General features: G+C 36.1%; 2 protein-coding genes across 2 annotated transcripts; both read left to right on the forward strand.

Moving 5' to 3' along the window:
- The first annotated feature begins 498 nt into the window (after positions 1-498).
- LOC128236573 (putative defense protein 3) lies at positions 499-5,914 on the forward strand. The gene is made up of 4 exons (XM_052951512.1): positions 499-705; positions 1,111-1,259; positions 4,248-4,339; positions 5,767-5,914. The coding sequence occupies exons 1-4, from the start codon at positions 522-524 to the stop codon at positions 5,840-5,842; spliced, it is 501 nt and encodes a 166-aa protein (XP_052807472.1). The 5' UTR covers positions 499-521; the 3' UTR covers positions 5,843-5,914.
- A 4,353-nt stretch (positions 5,915-10,267) lies between these two features.
- Positions 10,268-14,004, forward strand: LOC128239430 (serine protease inhibitor dipetalogastin-like). Its single transcript, XM_052956055.1, has 5 exons — positions 10,268-10,493; positions 10,741-10,864; positions 11,908-12,030; positions 13,374-13,544; positions 13,762-14,004. The coding sequence occupies exons 1-5, from the start codon at positions 10,454-10,456 to the stop codon at positions 13,847-13,849; spliced, it is 546 nt and encodes a 181-aa protein (XP_052812015.1). The 5' UTR covers positions 10,268-10,453; the 3' UTR covers positions 13,850-14,004.
- The last annotated feature ends 2,929 nt before the right edge of the window (positions 14,005-16,933 follow it).

A 16,933-nucleotide genomic window follows, 5' to 3' on the forward strand; every position in this document is an offset into this window, starting at 1 on the left:
GCGTCCGCTGCATGAATGTTTAAACTTTGAAACTTTGGTATAATTTTAAGACCTTTAAGACTTGAAGCTTAATTTGTCTCTGTCACTTTTGAGACTCGAGTCTCAGTCCACTAAACACAGTTAGTGGTGTGTTTTGAATCTTTGTGATTCTTGTTTTGCTTGACTGTGTGTCAGTAATATTACACGATATGTTGTAAACTGACAACCATTAAATCCAAGTCCAGACGTACCTCGTCCAATGACATAATCAACATACCATTATATATTCTAAGCGGGAATATTATTAAAGTCTATTTAAACTGTCAGTGTCTTTCGTTTCGTTCGTCATCCTAATGATCCTCATGAACTCACGCGTAGTATAGTTGGAAGAGTAGTTTACAATATGGTCTGTAAAAGAGCCAAAGATAAGGTCGGTATAGATAAGGCTAACGAATCAAGTGTCTACATTGAGTTCGTCTTTCATGAACATTTATATATATATATAAAGTATAGGTAATTTTTCCAAATTTCTAAACGTGACCATGATCAGGATTACACTAGTATCTTTATGTATGGTATGTTGCACGATGGGTTTTCCTGACGGAGCCCCGGACCTCGCATGCAAGGACATGAAACCCGGTCATCTGCCAACGACTACATCTGGGACAAACCCCTTCAAGCTGAACATTTCATCTATAACTTACAAACCCGGAGACACTGTGACTGGTAAGAGATTTCGTCCATTTTTTTTCAAATTCCATCTCGTGTTTGGTATGTATTCTGACATAGCGGATTGAATGTACACTTAGACTAGGAACCAAGAGCCTTTAAGTATAATTCTGGACTTGATTTAAGTAATATATTCTTCCTGCAAATAACATGTGTTTATCAGAATGTACCAAGTAAAAATAACTTACTACTGTTCGCCAATCAACATAGCAAAGCTTATTTGTGGGAGAAGATCGACCGAGCATATATGTTGCACTTGATTTGAAATTCACTTAACGGATTTGGGTGGACTTAAAGCCACGATCATTCCATGCATCAACAACAACAACTTGAAATGCTAAGTTTATTTGCAAACAGTAGTCAGACATATAAAATAATCTAAGTTGTGTGATGGTTTTATAGGCGAGCTGTTTGGGCCAGCTGGGTTAGACGGAATGTTCAAAGGATTTCTAATCGAAGTTGGAACTCAGAATAGTGTGGACCAAGAGGAAGAGGCAGTAGGGGAGTTTGTATCCCTGGATTCGTCCATACAGAAACACGTCTGTGGAAACGTAAGTTATAAAGATAATATTTACTTGAAAAATTCGTGTATTTATATATATATACATTAACCTTCTATGCAAACCCAGTTTTAGTGTGTAAGAACAAATCAAACCGCCGAAAAGACTATAAGACTGGCATTTACTACTGGTTAATGGAAAATCAGTGTAATTTTTGAAAGTATATTTAATTTAAGTTAAAACCAATTCATAAGTAAATTCATACCTGAACGTCCGATTACAAAATCAGTTTGAACTGCCGAGGAAAACAAGACAGCCTAAAACAGGGGAGACAAGTTAAATCATTCAAAATGACAGAGGCTCGATACAACACTCATTAGTACATACAGTCTACGGTTTGTTTCGGAAATGTTTATTGTAGATAAAAGTTAACGACCAATCCCATTTTGGTTTGATGCCCGCATTCTTTTTATATTTTGAGCACATAACGGGTACCTGGCTAAGATCAAAGTATGATACCTCTTTGAAAAAATATAACAAGGGTACCAGTATATCAATGAAAAGCGCTTGGATATATTGATGTGAAAACTGACGAGGCTAGAAATGAAACTTTGGATTTTACCATTCCTAAGCATTCGCACAGACAGTTTTAAAAATGAAAAGTTACCTCGCTCAAAATATCTAAAAGCTTTTAACATTATGTGTCGTGTAGTCAATCTCTTTAATCGATGACCCACTTTAAAAGTTGAAGTTCGTTTAACTTTTAAGAAAATCCATCTGACAGGCTGTCATATAACGTTGAGCATCGCGCGACAGGGCAATCCGCATTGTCTTTATAATTCTTCATTTGTATGTCCCAAATGGAAAAGTGGCAGGGGCATATACATTTTCCTTTGTCCGTCCTTCCGTTGGTCCCTTTGAACCAAATTTTGTGTCGCGCGTATATCCAAAAGAATAAAAGTCAGAGTGGTGTAACTTTACAGAAATGCTAAGTACATGTAGCTCGTGAATTTGTACACTTTGTGTTGTGTGGCTGCATCCAGTATTAGTTATGGCCCTTACCTTAAAGAAAAAAAAACCTAAAAAAAACCTATTGTGTCGCGCGTTTCTCCAATTTTATAACAACCAAGGTCACAAAACAGGAATGTAACCCAGCATGGGAAATTGTGCATCTGGAGTTTTCTGTGTTGCTTCGCCCAATAAGACCAGAGTTATGACTATTGACTTTGTCAATAGTATCACATTGAACATTCAATATTGTATTAAGCAGACCGTGAAGCACATCTTGTGTGGCTTTACCTAGTTAATGCATCCGTAATTATGGCCATTGACTAAATTAAAAAATGCAATTCTGTGTCACGCGTACCTCTATATAAGATATAAGCCAGAGGAGACGAATCTCTTTACATGAATGATAAACAGCATGCAAAGTTGTGCACTCGGGGCCGTTTTAATGAAGATCTTAGCCGCTGTATTGACATATATAATAAAAATACGCAAGCATGGCGTTTATTGTTACACTAAAAAATAACAAGAGTCATGATCCTTCATATAGATGTACGTCTGCATTTTACTTACGCAGCTGGAGTCAAGGTTTAGGTCACTGTTACTAAAATTGACTGTAGATATTTACTTCATAGGTTTAAACTAAAGTGATAAAATATGATATTTATGTATATTTCGGGATGGAAAGTTTAGTATTGCCCTTTTATGTCCCCACTCTTTCGTTGTGCAACTAGTAAGTTTGATGCACATTCATCCACTATGGGCGGAAAATAACAGAGGCGGGAATGGGGGGAAATATATCATGTTAAGCTATTTATAATTACTGTAGAGATGTATAATAAATATAATGAGGGATTTGGACATAATATCATTTTCGAAGGAGAATAAGCACTATCTTGTCTTGGTTAAGTATGTTATCAATGAAACCTTTTACCCAATGTCTCTTTTGCACGCTGTTCACAACCTTTAGCAGACGACATGTACAATAATTTTAATTGGAAAAAATCAAGGTTACACATTTAAAAATGGTATATTTCCAGAACTTACCATGTAGACGATATCTTAGATAAGCTTAATTTTGTGACCCATCCGAGTGTAAGTAGGTATAGCACCTGACTTTATCCTTCTGTTTTCGCATCTGGACTTGTTTTAATAATGTATAGTTTGTACTTATGTGAATGTTTCAAATTTTCAAAGTTGATGCGGGTTCTGACGAGACAATAACGTTTAATAGTTTACGTACATACATGTTTGAGCAACTGTGAGTTTGATCGCTCTTAGACAGGTGTAATTCTCTACCCCTTTTTTCCCAGCATGGCAACTTGACTGATCGTTCCAAGGTGGTAATTCCATTATTAAACCTTTAAACCATCCGTTTGGTCAGTGACTTGCTTGTTAAACGCTTGAAATCCGATTAAAAACCCCAGTGATTTCCTACTTTGGGCGTTTTTGATTATACCAAACTATTTTTTGCAGGGTTTTGTGAACAGCTTAAACAACATTATGGAGCCTATGCATGTAGCCATAATTTATAAATTTCCTTAAAACAATGATATGGCAGATCGTCGGTTGCCTGTTTAAGCCTAATGGTGTTTCAACGTGTTGGTTCTTTTTCCGCTATGTTTTTTTCAAAGTGAGTTTGTTTTCGGATGGAACGAACCGATGAAAACGGGGGCAGTTTCGATAATTTCAAAAACAGTTTTGGTTTTCGGAAAGCAAACGATAAAACTGGTTTTCATTTTAATATTTGAAATTTTCACAACAAATACAGAGTCCCTGAAACCAAAATAAAATTCAAACAACTAGTTTATAACCAACAAAAACGTCCTTAAGTTTTCCTAATCATGCTAAGGCATGTTATCCCAACATGTACAAATAACGGCATAATGATATCTGTGCAATGTGTTTGATTGCATGAGTCCTTGTATATCTCTCGTTAAGTGTCTGCTTGGCTTTCTTCCATGTGGCCTTAAAAAGGATTTTAGGTTCAATCGTTTTAGTTTTGTTAATAAATAAGTTGGAACAATTTTACAGGCTGCAATTACACACATCAACAACAAAGAAAAGACACGGGTGTCATTCTCGTGGAAGGCACCCCAAGAAACGGCTGGAACTCTTTATTTTAGGTAATTTACAATTACAGTTATAGTATATAGTTTTTTAAACACCAAGAACAATTTACGGAAACAAGATAATAATTATAATTGATATTGTTTCGATAAAGTTCCTCATTGTAGTGTAGGTTCCAGATGATTACGTAAAGAGGTAAAGAGCGCATTTATAAATATAATGAAAGATAAAGATCCTTGTTTTACAATGACTTACATGTATTACATGTAACTGTTTTTTTAACTATCTCTGATTCAAATATTTTAGGCTCTCATAGTATATTTATTCAGATATATTTTTATCAACTGATGGTCATAGCTTATATCAAATGACTTCCAAAGAAGTCAATCAAAAAATAGATTTCATTAGGTCCTCACAAAGAGCTCATGAAACTTGTGAATCTAGCACTAATGTTTATGTTTTCATTTTCATTCAATTAAATGCTAAACATAAATGATTTATTATTAACCTTAAGGACAGTAAAACAGAATGAGCTTAGACGGAATACTTGAATGAGAAAATTCATTAAAACTCACTTATAAAGTAAATGGTTCGAAAAAAAGTGCCATGTAGAGCACCAAACTCCACTGTTCTTATATATCACATATTCTCGGACTCGAAATCACTTGCACTGCCATGGTAATACAAAATATACGAAGCTAAAAAGATAAATGTGTCTGAGACAGCGTTAAAAATGATGTCTACAACAAGAATTCCATATATAGACATTCAGAGCCAAAGCCAACATGTCAATTTTGAAACAAATGTTTACGTAGTTTACCCGTCTGAGCGTCGAATGGTAAATATCGTACAAATGGTCGAAGAGGAAACCTCATCGTTTACGAGCAAATAACCGAGATAAATATAAGGAAGCTTCGCCTTTTAGCTAGACATGCGTTGGTTTTCATGAACATAATGCTACGAATAAATCATTACAGCTTCAACGCTTTGAACTTCTATGATGGCTACTAATGCTGCATATAGCGTTCTAATAGTTGACATATCTCGAGAACGCTATTTAAATTATAATTTATAATGATGCCACCTGATGAATGATATAGGTCATTTGAAGACACTTACATTCACTGACATGTTCTTGTAGTAGCACACAAGTTACAATCAATATATGCCACATCTAAATTCTATAACAAAATTGTCACGAAACATTAGAATTGATTATGTATAATGTGGGTACATTTGCACTGAATAATAACAAAAAAATATGTAAAATATTCATAAAAGATTGTATCTCTGAAGAGATTCGGATGCTATCGATAGGTCACGTGACGTCAATACGCCTTTACATTGTATGATGAAAGCTACGCTTTTGTTTTCTACGGTTACACCCGCATAATAAGCTTATGATGATTCAGTTATACACACAGATGCATACAAAAAATACGACCTCATACGAATGCATTTGTACTTCCTTTTTCTTTTTCAGAGCCACAGTCGTACAGAAGTTTTTCCCCAGCAAATACTGGTTGGGTGCTTTCTCAGTTGCCATTACCCCGGCATAGATTTATGAGAACATTGCTTTACTTCATATGTTATGTTTTGTAATAGTTTTGCATTAAACGTGTATACATCTATTTTGTTTATACAAAATAATAACTTTATCCCAGACGAAATAAAATTGGTTAAGAGTGATCACATGATCGAGGGGTATAATGTTTATTCAATCCAAGTAAATTTCAATAGCTCTGAAAATGATATCCTATAAAATTAGGTGCGTAAAGAAGACCGGATAGCCTAACAGCTGGAATTTTCTTCGGCCGGAGAATAATTTTCCGACCAAAAGATTCAAAATTTAATATTTTTTCCGACCGGATGAAAAAAATGACAGAGGATTATATTTTTCAGCCGAATTCTTTTTTTCCAAGTAAAAAATGGGTTTTGTATACATTTTGGGGGCATAACTTGGAAGTGCTTTTAACGAGTTAACGGGATTGCACATTATGGTGACATATATGATGAGGTTAGGGACCTGTATCGATTGGTAGGTAGGCGTGTTCCAGACTCGTTCCAGACTCGCTTACACGTTAAAATCTCTGATATGTTACTCTCTTGAGAGAAGAAGGCGTAGTACCCCCATAAAGTGTCGTAGGGAACACGCCTAATCACCACCACATATAGGCTACTTCTCTTTGTACACACGTTATCTCGTTGAATACACGCGCAAAGATGGACCAGAAAGCGGTACCGAATCGGCTTTGTCTTGTACTTTCTATAGTGAAGTCAGTGAAGTACCGTAAGTAGATGCATTATGATACCAGACTTAAAGATTACGTTTTAATACAAGTGCATTTCACGCCCTTGTGTAATTTTCTAATGTACACCTGATTTCATTCAATACATATTAATAATAACTGTTCAAATTTAATAATATATGAGCATGTTACATGCATGATAGGCTAGATTATTAACGTAAAATTTAATCGATTAAAATGTCACGCATCAATTACTCACCGTTTGCACTACACCACAATATGCTCGTCATGGGGGCATCAGGAATTTAATTGATTCTACTCTGGTTTAACAGCCTTCTGCGACTTGGACAAAATGGTTGTTCCGGAAACGATCGTCCTTTTTTAACAATATAACAAACTTTATTCGAACCGATTCGAGCAGATGCTTAATTGAATCATATCCTAATTGCCGCATTGTATACCTATAACGTCACCTGGTAGACCTGGGACTACCTCCATAGTGTATACTTCTACACCCTGGGAAAACTTGTTAATTCGTAAACGTAGTCAAAAACCGGTACATAACCCGAATTTCAAACAGGTCTGGTGTATTCGCTTGTTTCAAGTAGGCGTAGTACAATCAGCCATATTTGATAGGGACACGCATACATTTCACGGCATACCACTCTTAAAAACATGGATATTCGTTTCATGCGTCTTCTTGGCAATAAACTTGTACCGAAACGAAACTGAATTACAGCCGGATCTGGTACTCCTTACAGTGATGTTGGATGAGTACCACCCACCATGTGTGCTAGTTTGCTACCACAGGTATGTCATAATGCTAGGAAATAACGTTCCTCGTTAAAATATTCCGAATTTGATTCAAACTGATACTGTTTCCTATTTCCGTTTGGGGGTAAGTTGGTAAGATAGGTTCCCTGGAAAAGGTCACTAAATTAAAATCAGACAGGCAACATGGCCGCTAAAAATAAAAATAAATATATATCGTCAACGTGTGAAAATTCGCAAATTCAAAACAAAGTCTCACAAACTTGGTTTCGAAACAGAAAGTAAGGACTATTTTGACCCCATAGAATCACTTCGTGTAGGCTAGTCGATATATTATGACCAGGGAGTCACCTTTTTTATAAAAAATAATGACCATGGGTTGTGACTCTATGGGGGTCAAAATACTTAAAAAAGAACCGCTAGCCTGGAAGAGCAAATTGACATTTAAAATAATTGAAACAAAAAATTGCTAATGTTATATGACTTCATTATTATAAATAGATAAACGAAGGGTCATCACTTTGGTCATTAGAGTGCTGACAACACTGATGGACTAGGGCTACATACAGCATTTAAAAACCCTATAAATGACTACACCACACGGGAGCACTGTTGAACGGGCCGGTTTGAACAGGAGAACCGTTTATGGCAAATGCAGCAAGAATGCGAGCGATATGCACGGTAAATGGTAAAATCTTAAAGATTAAAGTCGTATCTCGTCACATATAGTCTGCGTATCTTAAGGAAAAAATACCAAGTACACAACGTCGCCAAGTTAACGTTGAAACAAAGTTGTCAATGATACATTGATCGTATTTAAACTATGTATTTTCAACGTTGTTTCAAAGTTTCATGTCGTGACAACGTTCGATTCTGATTGTCAGCTCAACATTCATGTTACAAAAATGGCCATAAAGCGCTCACCGTTTATAAGTGACCACCAAGTCAATGGTTATTAAGGATGTAGCTGCTTGCCTAGGAAGTAAGTTGTTGCCGAGTAATTTGATGGTTGCTAAGGAGGTCGGTCCTTGTAAATTAAATCAAAAGTATTTCTAGGTAAGTCATGCCATTGCTAGGTGGTTATTCCCAGAGCAATTGAAGCAGAAGTGATGGATATGGAAGTATTTGGTTGTTTAAGAAGTTCATATGGATGTAGGATATTACTAAGGAAGAAAGTATTTGCTAAAGAATTAAAAGAGTTCGTTGGTTGATTTTTATGGAGGTAGTTGCAAAGGTTATTATCGGTTGCTTTAAATCCATAAGTTGCTAAATAAGTCTCTCTTTCCATAATAAGTCATTTGTTGCAATAGTTGGCAAGGAAGTCATTCGTTGCTAAGGGAGTCCTAAGTTGACCAGAAAGTAAGTGGTTGATAACATAGTAATTAAGTCATATGTTTTAAAGGAAGAAAGTGGTTGAAGTTATTGCTTGCTATGAATGAAGGCAATGCTTGCTAATGCAGCCATTGGCTACTACGGAAGAACGTTGAAAATAAGTAATTATCTGGTTACTATGGTAGTCACTGGTTGCTAAGAAAGTCATTGGTTGGTTAGAAAGCGTTATGTTGCTAAGGAAGTCCTATGTGGCTAAGGTTATACTTGGTTGCTAGTTAGTCATTGGATGCTTAGGAAGCCATTAGTTGAAAAGGATGTCATTGGTTGTAAAGGTAGTCATTGGTTGCTATGAAATTCAATTTCTAAAAGAAGTCGTTGGTTACTATACATGAAGGTATTGGGAAGTTATGGCTGCAAAGGAAGTTCTTGATTGCTAAGGAAGTTAGAGGTTGCTTAGTTTGTCATTAGTTACTACGAATGAAGGTGGTGGCCTAGTTTGTCATTTGTAACTAAGGAAGATATAGGTTGCTTGGAAAGTCGTGGTTGCTAAGAAAGTCATTGGTTGCTATGGATGTAAGATGCTGCTATGGAAGTCGTTGGTTGCTAAAGAGACCATTGTTTTCTAAGGACATCGTTGAATGCCAAGTGAGTAAGTGGTTGGTAATTAAGTAATTGGTTGATTATAAATCCATTGGTTGCTAAGGAGGTTCCTAGTTGCTATAAATAAAGTTGTTGATAAAGAAGTACATCAAGACGAACCTAGTAAGTAAGTGGTTGATAAGAAAGGCATTGGTTGCGAGGGATTACACTATTTTCTTAGGAATTCATATGTTGCTATTGATGTAGGTAGTTACGATTATGAACTTTACCGTCATAGAAGCAATAAGTTCTGGACAGACGATAGAACAGAAGGAGAAGAACAGTTAAAGATCAGGCTGTACAAAAATACACTGATGAAGACATACTCAAATATGAAGAGCCATTTATATAACCTTGTCATGAAGAGAGGAGAATTTTATGAGAAAGTAAAAGAAGAAAGAAGTGAAAGAGAGCAGCTTGTTTAACCAGAGCTGTACATTAAGGAAGTGATGCAGGGTGATTACACGACGCAAGATATTGCTGTAGGGTAATAAGACGACCCAACTGAACATCCGGGGAAAGATAAAACGATGAAGATGCTGAGAAAACAGTTGCATCGGCCAGAAATGAGTGAAGACAAGTGTTGACAAGAATGTAAGTAGATGTGGAAGATGCTTAAGAAGAAAGTCACCCACCAATGCAAGAGTACTTTTGGTGAACATCAACACTTCAATTGCCATAAAGTAATAAATCTTAAACGTTAACATGCATTCGTCATCACAATTTCGATCAAATTGTTTGCTTGATTTATTTGACTTATTAATCCTTATTTTCTTACCGTTTGTTTTAAGGGATAGGTGAACGTGTGTATTTTATAAACAAGCCTTATTTCACACGGAATTAAATGCTCCAAATCAAGAAATATAGATACTGTATCACTTGAATTCAGCGGGCATCTCTTTGAAGATTAACTGCGGCTATAAACAACTTGTGAGTTTAATCAACAGGGTACTTCAAATTGTGACTTTGGTACCTGTTTCAAAGTGTTACAGATTCTAAATCAACCAATACAAGTCTTTGGTGATAACGAAATATTGAAAGTTGAAGTGTCAATATTTTATGTCTCACGTGTTAATTCGTCATACCGACAGGGAAACCCTTATCAGTACGAGTATATATATAGCCAGCTGACGTCCTACATAATTATTATACACGGATACAAAACAGAATCGGATAAATATGTTTGTATTGACATTGATAACAGTGTTGGGATATGCTGGTAGGTGTTTCTGATAATTTTGTAAAGGCTTTCTTTTGCGATGACATTGTTAATTACAGACTACATGTAATATAACAAACGCATGCGCACAAATCATCCTAAGTAACAAAAGTCTCGATCGGTGTCTGAGTGCTCTTTTTAATTATCAGCCATATACAGTGCCGTAGCTACACTGTGGCACACCGTTACTAATTATATCGACCCAAAATAGTTGCTACTGGCTACATACCTTTGTTCATTCTTTTAGCAAGCAGCACGATTCCACCAACCACAGAAGAGAACATAGTCCCATGCATTTGTACCATGGAATATAACCCTGTGTGTGGGATGGATGGACAAACATACCCCAATGAATGCTCACTTAAATGCGCGTAAGTTACTTTCTGAGCTTATAAGACGCTGCTTGGCTGTTTATGCTTCCGGCGACTTTTACTTATGCCTATGAAACTTAACATGCGTGTCGAAATTCTGGTCACAATTTTAAAGTTACACAATTGTTCTCATCAAACTTCTTTAAACAATCTTTAGCTATATAATGTCTTATTATTCACCTCAAATATTTAAAAAAAAATGCATTTCATTACATTCGGTAGAAAATAAAAGTGTATAACTCAGATTGGTTGTTTCATCTGGCGGCACATTTGTAGTAAATAAATCTGCCCTTACATCTATTCTTTCTTTGATTGTGGCGCCTGACAGTTGACGATTTAAAATAGAAAAGTTTTTTAAGGTAATTGTTGAAAATATGATTAAGTTGTTTTCATTTTGTGGCACGACAAGTCTGCAATATATTTGTCTATCAATTGGTGATGTTTATTCTGTATCCTTTATTTGAGTATGTTATCGCGCTCATTTAACATAAAGGAGCTTAGAAATTTTTTACAGTGGAAAGTAAGATTTGCACTGTCAAACAACTCCTCAAAGCGCTTTTGAATATTGGCACTGATAATGTAGAAATATATTATATAAAAAAGGCACTAATCCACAAATAAAAAATACTATTTGTGTTGACATTGTGTTATTTTACCACTGGCACCGGATTTTCAATCTCAAACATTTTTTTTTTAAATAAAAAAAATCTTATAATTCCTTACTAAAAAATATAATACCGAATATGTGAAAAAGTTTGATTTTTTTTTTTAAATATGCACTTTGTACTTTATAATATAGTATATTATACAGTACAAAGTGCATATTTAAAAAAAATTAATATTTTTCAATGCTACAGAACGCTACGTGGAACATTAGATGATGTGTTCAGTTGTGATTTTAGCAAGTTCCTTTAAAACAACGAAACGTATACTTCAAACGAATACTACAACTTATTCGGCCAGTTATTATATAAAAATATTAAAATTCAATACCCTGAAAAATACCTCAAAACGTGACAACAAATTGTAAAATGTCATTGCAGTAATGTTGAGGAGGACCATATAGGCCATTGCGGCGCCTCCGTCTGTGCATGCCCACGAATCTACAAACCGGTATGCGGCCAGGACGGAAAGACCTACGCTAACGATTGTATGCTTCGCTGTGCGTAAGTGTCAATCGGGACACCAATAGACTGCATTACGTCGTCGGATACCCCCGATACACACTAGCTATCATGATTCGTTGTGTATGAAGTGTATTGGAAGAAAGTACCGTGGTTGCCGACGATGACTGCATTATGGCTTGATTCCGCTATCACGCCATCACCCATTGTCACAGCTTAAATTATTTTAAATGTCGCAAAGGACATGAGGTCGATGTGACTGCAATTCCCAATCAAATTCAGGTTTTATTTTTGAAGAGATAGAGTGGGATACAAGACCAGGGTGCGATACCAAATGCATCTTGGGTCTTTAACGTGATCAGCACCTTTACACGGGATATAAAAATCCTGGGTTTAATTAAACCTGTACTGAGTTATCCAGTTTCCCAGTAGCCTCCTTTTTATGCCGAGGGTCTGGCAAAGGAGCCATATTTAAACGTCTTTGAGTAAGACGAGGCGGTGTTTGAACCAGCGACCCTCAACCAATAGGTTATAGGGGTGTTGTTTTATACATCATATGAATGATTATGTTGCCTATAAGCTACGAAAATGTTTTAAGTATTGCAAGAACAATAGATATTGTCCTCATCAAAGCACGCCTACTAAATGCCAGCAGACATCCTTCTGTTTTCAGTATTGTTTTATCTTACTTTAATATATTTTGCATATCATATTGCTACCGAAATTGATACGCAAAACAAGCATAGTAACAAGCATAGTAAAACTGGCACCCTATTGTATTCCTTCTAAAGGCTTTAATCATAACTTTCAGTGTAAATCATAATCAACATCGCCACCACCACCCACAGCTCCTTCACTTGAGTAACAGCGCAACAACTTTCATAAATATATGCAGAATTTCTTTTTATGAAGAGTTTGATGTGTACCAGCTTAATTAAGTACTAAAACTTACAGTTCTATTTTTAGAGGGAGTTCGCCCTAATTAAAGCTGAATTTGCAATAATTATCTGTCGACAGTTATACATGTAATCCTTATGCACCAGTCAATTGAAACCACGCCCCCAAGGTCCGGGGAATAGTGGGGACTTTGACTTTCGGTCCAGCCAAGCCCAGGTAGGATCCCAGTCCTGCGGGGACGAACCGCTGGTTAGCTCCCCGCCAAACGCCCCTGCACCCAGGGACCTTAGGTAAGGCCCATTCCCCGCTATTTTGGCGCAAAGACAAAACCACCGCATTCGCCCGGCACTGCGGGGCTAACTGGAAGGTAAAAACACGGCTCATTTTCCCGGCTATCCACCCGGACCTGGGTGCCGTGGTTTCAATTGACTGGTGCGTTATAAGTATACATGTATACAAGTGCAACTTTTCCCGTCCTATTTCAACAGGGGCCAGGCGTTCTTCCAAGAGGGTCCCTGTCTCGGGACCCAGCCGACAATTTCACCTGCTAGGAGGATTGCCATACCGTGTATCTGTACGTTCATCTACCGGCCGGTGTGTGGAAACAATGGAAAGACTTTCGGCAACGAATGCTCACTCGACTGTGATGCGAAGGAAGAGTATGAACTTTGTATTATGTTTTCATATACAGTATACGACCATACTAAACACAATTGAAACTATAGGGGCATGCCCAGTAGCCAAAATGTTTACACAGATCCTGTTTAAAGGCGTTGTTCTATTGTTGTACGAAATATAAGATTAACAGTGCAACTTTATTATAGATACGCTATTGTTCCCTTTATTATAAACTGTTGTCATGTATACTATTTCCAGCATAACCCTGCTAAAGCTGCATGACGGTCCGTGTTCTGGGTCCGAGCACTTGTTGATTCCCCTGACAACAAGCACGTCCGCGCCGTAAGATGTGACAGTGTTGAAGGCAGTACCAAAGATTATCAACGCGATATAAAGAAATGGAGTAGAGATTTGCTTTAATTAACTGTACGCATTTATGATGGATTGACATTTTGCAATGAACTAAAATGTTGGTGTCTGAAATAAATTTTATTAATCGAATGAGTTTGTCTTTCGTTCAGTGTAATTTACTTACGCATAGCGAAATCCCGCTATTCGATCTCTCCTACAATCGATAGATGGACTGTTTTGACCAGTTTTATCAAAACAGTATACACTCTGGGAGTATGATTGTCTTTTTGTGTGTCTGTGTGTCAAAATTGGATATGCGTACTGCTAGTATTACACAACTTCAATATCAAAATGAACCACTACAAGATACATGAATGCGGTGGAGCTGGTGTATGGGCGACATCGACGGACAACCAGCTGATTCAATCTGTTTTAATTCAATGTCCGTATTCCCTTGTACTTCAGACCTTAAAGCCTGTGTTGATATGGAGAAAAATCAACATGTATGTAGGGTTCAGCTAGAGGATTATGAGAGGTTGCTGCACCCTGTATGTTTTGAACGCACCCTTCAGCCCTCATGGAGGCCTTCAAAGAATTAAATGCATAAGATAAAATATTTCTTTTATTTTAAATTAAAAATTGAAATGTGATTTTGAATTCAAACAAACTTTACATATTTAGAAGTTGAAACCTAATATTACTTAAAAACACACACTTCCTTTGAAATTCATAATGCTATAACTATTCACTGTCCGATACAATGTGCCCTTTTGTCCCTCAGCACCCTGTCCCTTTTTTTGAAGCACCCTGTCCTTTTTAAAACCTGGCTAAAACCCTAATGTATGAATGACACATTGACAAATAATGGTATATGTGAACATACAACCGTAATGTATGCAGTGTTTAATGCTCGTTCATGTTTCAACAGTATATACCAAGTTCATTTTTTTATCAAACAATGTATATCAGGGATTTTTGAGTACAATGATGCACACAGATGGGGTTGATCCAGTGATTGGATGAATCATTACCTACTGGCAGACAACCACATCTGTGTCAGACTACTGCTTTAACAATCCAAAATAATATACTTAATTATGAAAGGACTGCATAAAATTTAGCATTTAGCTGAATTAGTACACACGAAGGCATTCTGGCACACACAAATGAGCACTATTTCGGACCTAGTTCTCATTTTCCAACAATACAATGGCGGGAGGAAGAGGTGACTCTAACAGTCATAAATATAAATCCTGTACATTATATCTGGAGAAACAAGTTTGCAACATCTGAGATACAGTTGTTTTGAATGGTGGAAATGCCGTGAATATTGGGAATCCCGCGAATGGTGGGAACGCGCGAATGGCGGAAATGCCTTGAATGCCGTGAATGGGTATAAAAGATACATTTCTTTTAGAGTGGGAATTTTTATTGTTAAAAAAACAAACACATTTGATCAAACAGTTCACATTACACTATACAATGCATATGTGTAGGAAACAAGGGTAAAACACGTGTATAAATGACATCATTATTTAATGCGCATTACAGAAGCAATGCCTTTAGTATGTTAACCACGAAGCACCATTTGCGTCAACATAAAACTATACTGTACAGTACTGGTACAAGGAAATTGAAAACATCTGAAATGCCCCTTTGTTATAGATAAATCCAGTCGTAAGTTGATAAATTTATTACAAACTGCAGCAAGTATACATCCCACTGATATAATATATATGCTTTATTTTTATACAATTTATAAATTTTATATCATATATAATTATATATTTATATTGTATATTATGCATAAATTGTGAAATCATTTATATTTACAAACAAGGAATTTTGCCATCTCACATTGATATACCCATTAAAAAGCACACCTATAGTTATGAAGTGTTAGAAACTAATCTTTCTTAGTATGTATTACTCAAAGGAATGGCTTGTTTCCACACCCATTGCCTCCCTTTTAATCAATCAAATCAGCTGATATTTGTCAATCCTGAAGAATGGCTGGGGTCTGTTCGAGTATGATGGGTTTATGCCCAAAGGAGTATAAAGGGGCTTTGACCACATTTGAAATGAATCTATCTTCCTTCCAAGGTACTTCATACAATAATGTTTTGGATGTAACTGTCTGAGCAAAAATACATTTTTTACAATAGTATGAAGTTACAAGTTCTCAATCCTGATTTCAGAATTAACCCTGAACTATAGAACTCCTCAATCAATCAACTCATTGGCACTAAAGCAGTCAGATTGTAACATAAAGCTGCCAAAGAAAGCCCAGTTTTGGGCTCACCAAAGTCAAAAATACCATATGAGCATCAATTTTAAGTTAATATTTGATTTGCCAGTACAATATAATAAAATAATGTTGATTTTGGTAAATTACCTGTAAAAAAAGTAGTAAAATAAAAAATGTAGAAAGGAGTAACAAAGTTGATTCTGAGTACAAATATTACAGAGGTTTGAAACACCACTTGTACGGATATGTGTATATATGGGCTATGTTTTGGGCACTAAATCCCGGTATGTGTGGTAATAAAATAGTGAATAGGAAATGATGCATTTAATCAAACATCATTTGTAAGTACACATACAAGTTCACATACAAGAACAAGTAAAAATACAAAAACACAAACACAAACAAAAACACACACAAGTACATGTATCAGAACACATGATACAATAACACATACAAATACATGTACAGTTACACATACAAAAACACATACAAAAACAAATACAAGTACATGTATAAGTACACATTCAATAACACATACATGTACACATACAAGTATACATACCAAAACATGTACACATACCAGTATACATACAAGTTCAAGTACACATACAATAACAAATACACGAACAAGTACATAAACAAGAACACGTACAAGTACACATGCAAGTACACATGCAAGTACACATACAAGTACACATACAAGTATACATACCAAAACATGTACAAGTACACATACCAGTATACATACAAGTTCAAGTACACATACAATAACAAATACACGGACATGTACATAAACAAGAACACGTACAAGTACACATACATGTACACATA

This window comes from Mya arenaria, chromosome 6 (genome assembly GCF_026914265.1).
Source record: "Mya arenaria isolate MELC-2E11 chromosome 6, ASM2691426v1".
In the NCBI taxonomy this organism is placed as follows: Eukaryota; Metazoa; Mollusca; class Bivalvia; order Myida; family Myidae; genus Mya; species Mya arenaria.

Excerpts from the sequence above, each read along its gene's own strand:
- LOC128239430 (XM_052956055.1), top strand. The coding sequence starts at position 10,454 with ATGTTTGTATTGACATTGATAACAGTGTTGGGATATGCTG. Across the intron at positions 10,494-10,740 it reads AACAGTGTTGGGATATGCTG|CAAGCAGCACGATTCCACCA; the intron begins GTAGGTGTTTCT and ends TCATTCTTTTAG. Across the intron at positions 13,545-13,761 it reads GACTGTGATGCGAAGGAAGA|CATAACCCTGCTAAAGCTGC; the intron begins GTATGAACTTTG and ends TACTATTTCCAG.
- LOC128236573 (XM_052951512.1), top strand. The coding sequence starts at position 522 with ATGATCAGGATTACACTAGTATCTTTATGTATGGTATGTTGCACGATG. Across the intron at positions 706-1,110 it reads ACCCGGAGACACTGTGACTG|GCGAGCTGTTTGGGCCAGCT; the intron begins GTAAGAGATTTC and ends ATGGTTTTATAG. Across the intron at positions 1,260-4,247 it reads AGAAACACGTCTGTGGAAAC|GCTGCAATTACACACATCAA; the intron begins GTAAGTTATAAA and ends ACAATTTTACAG.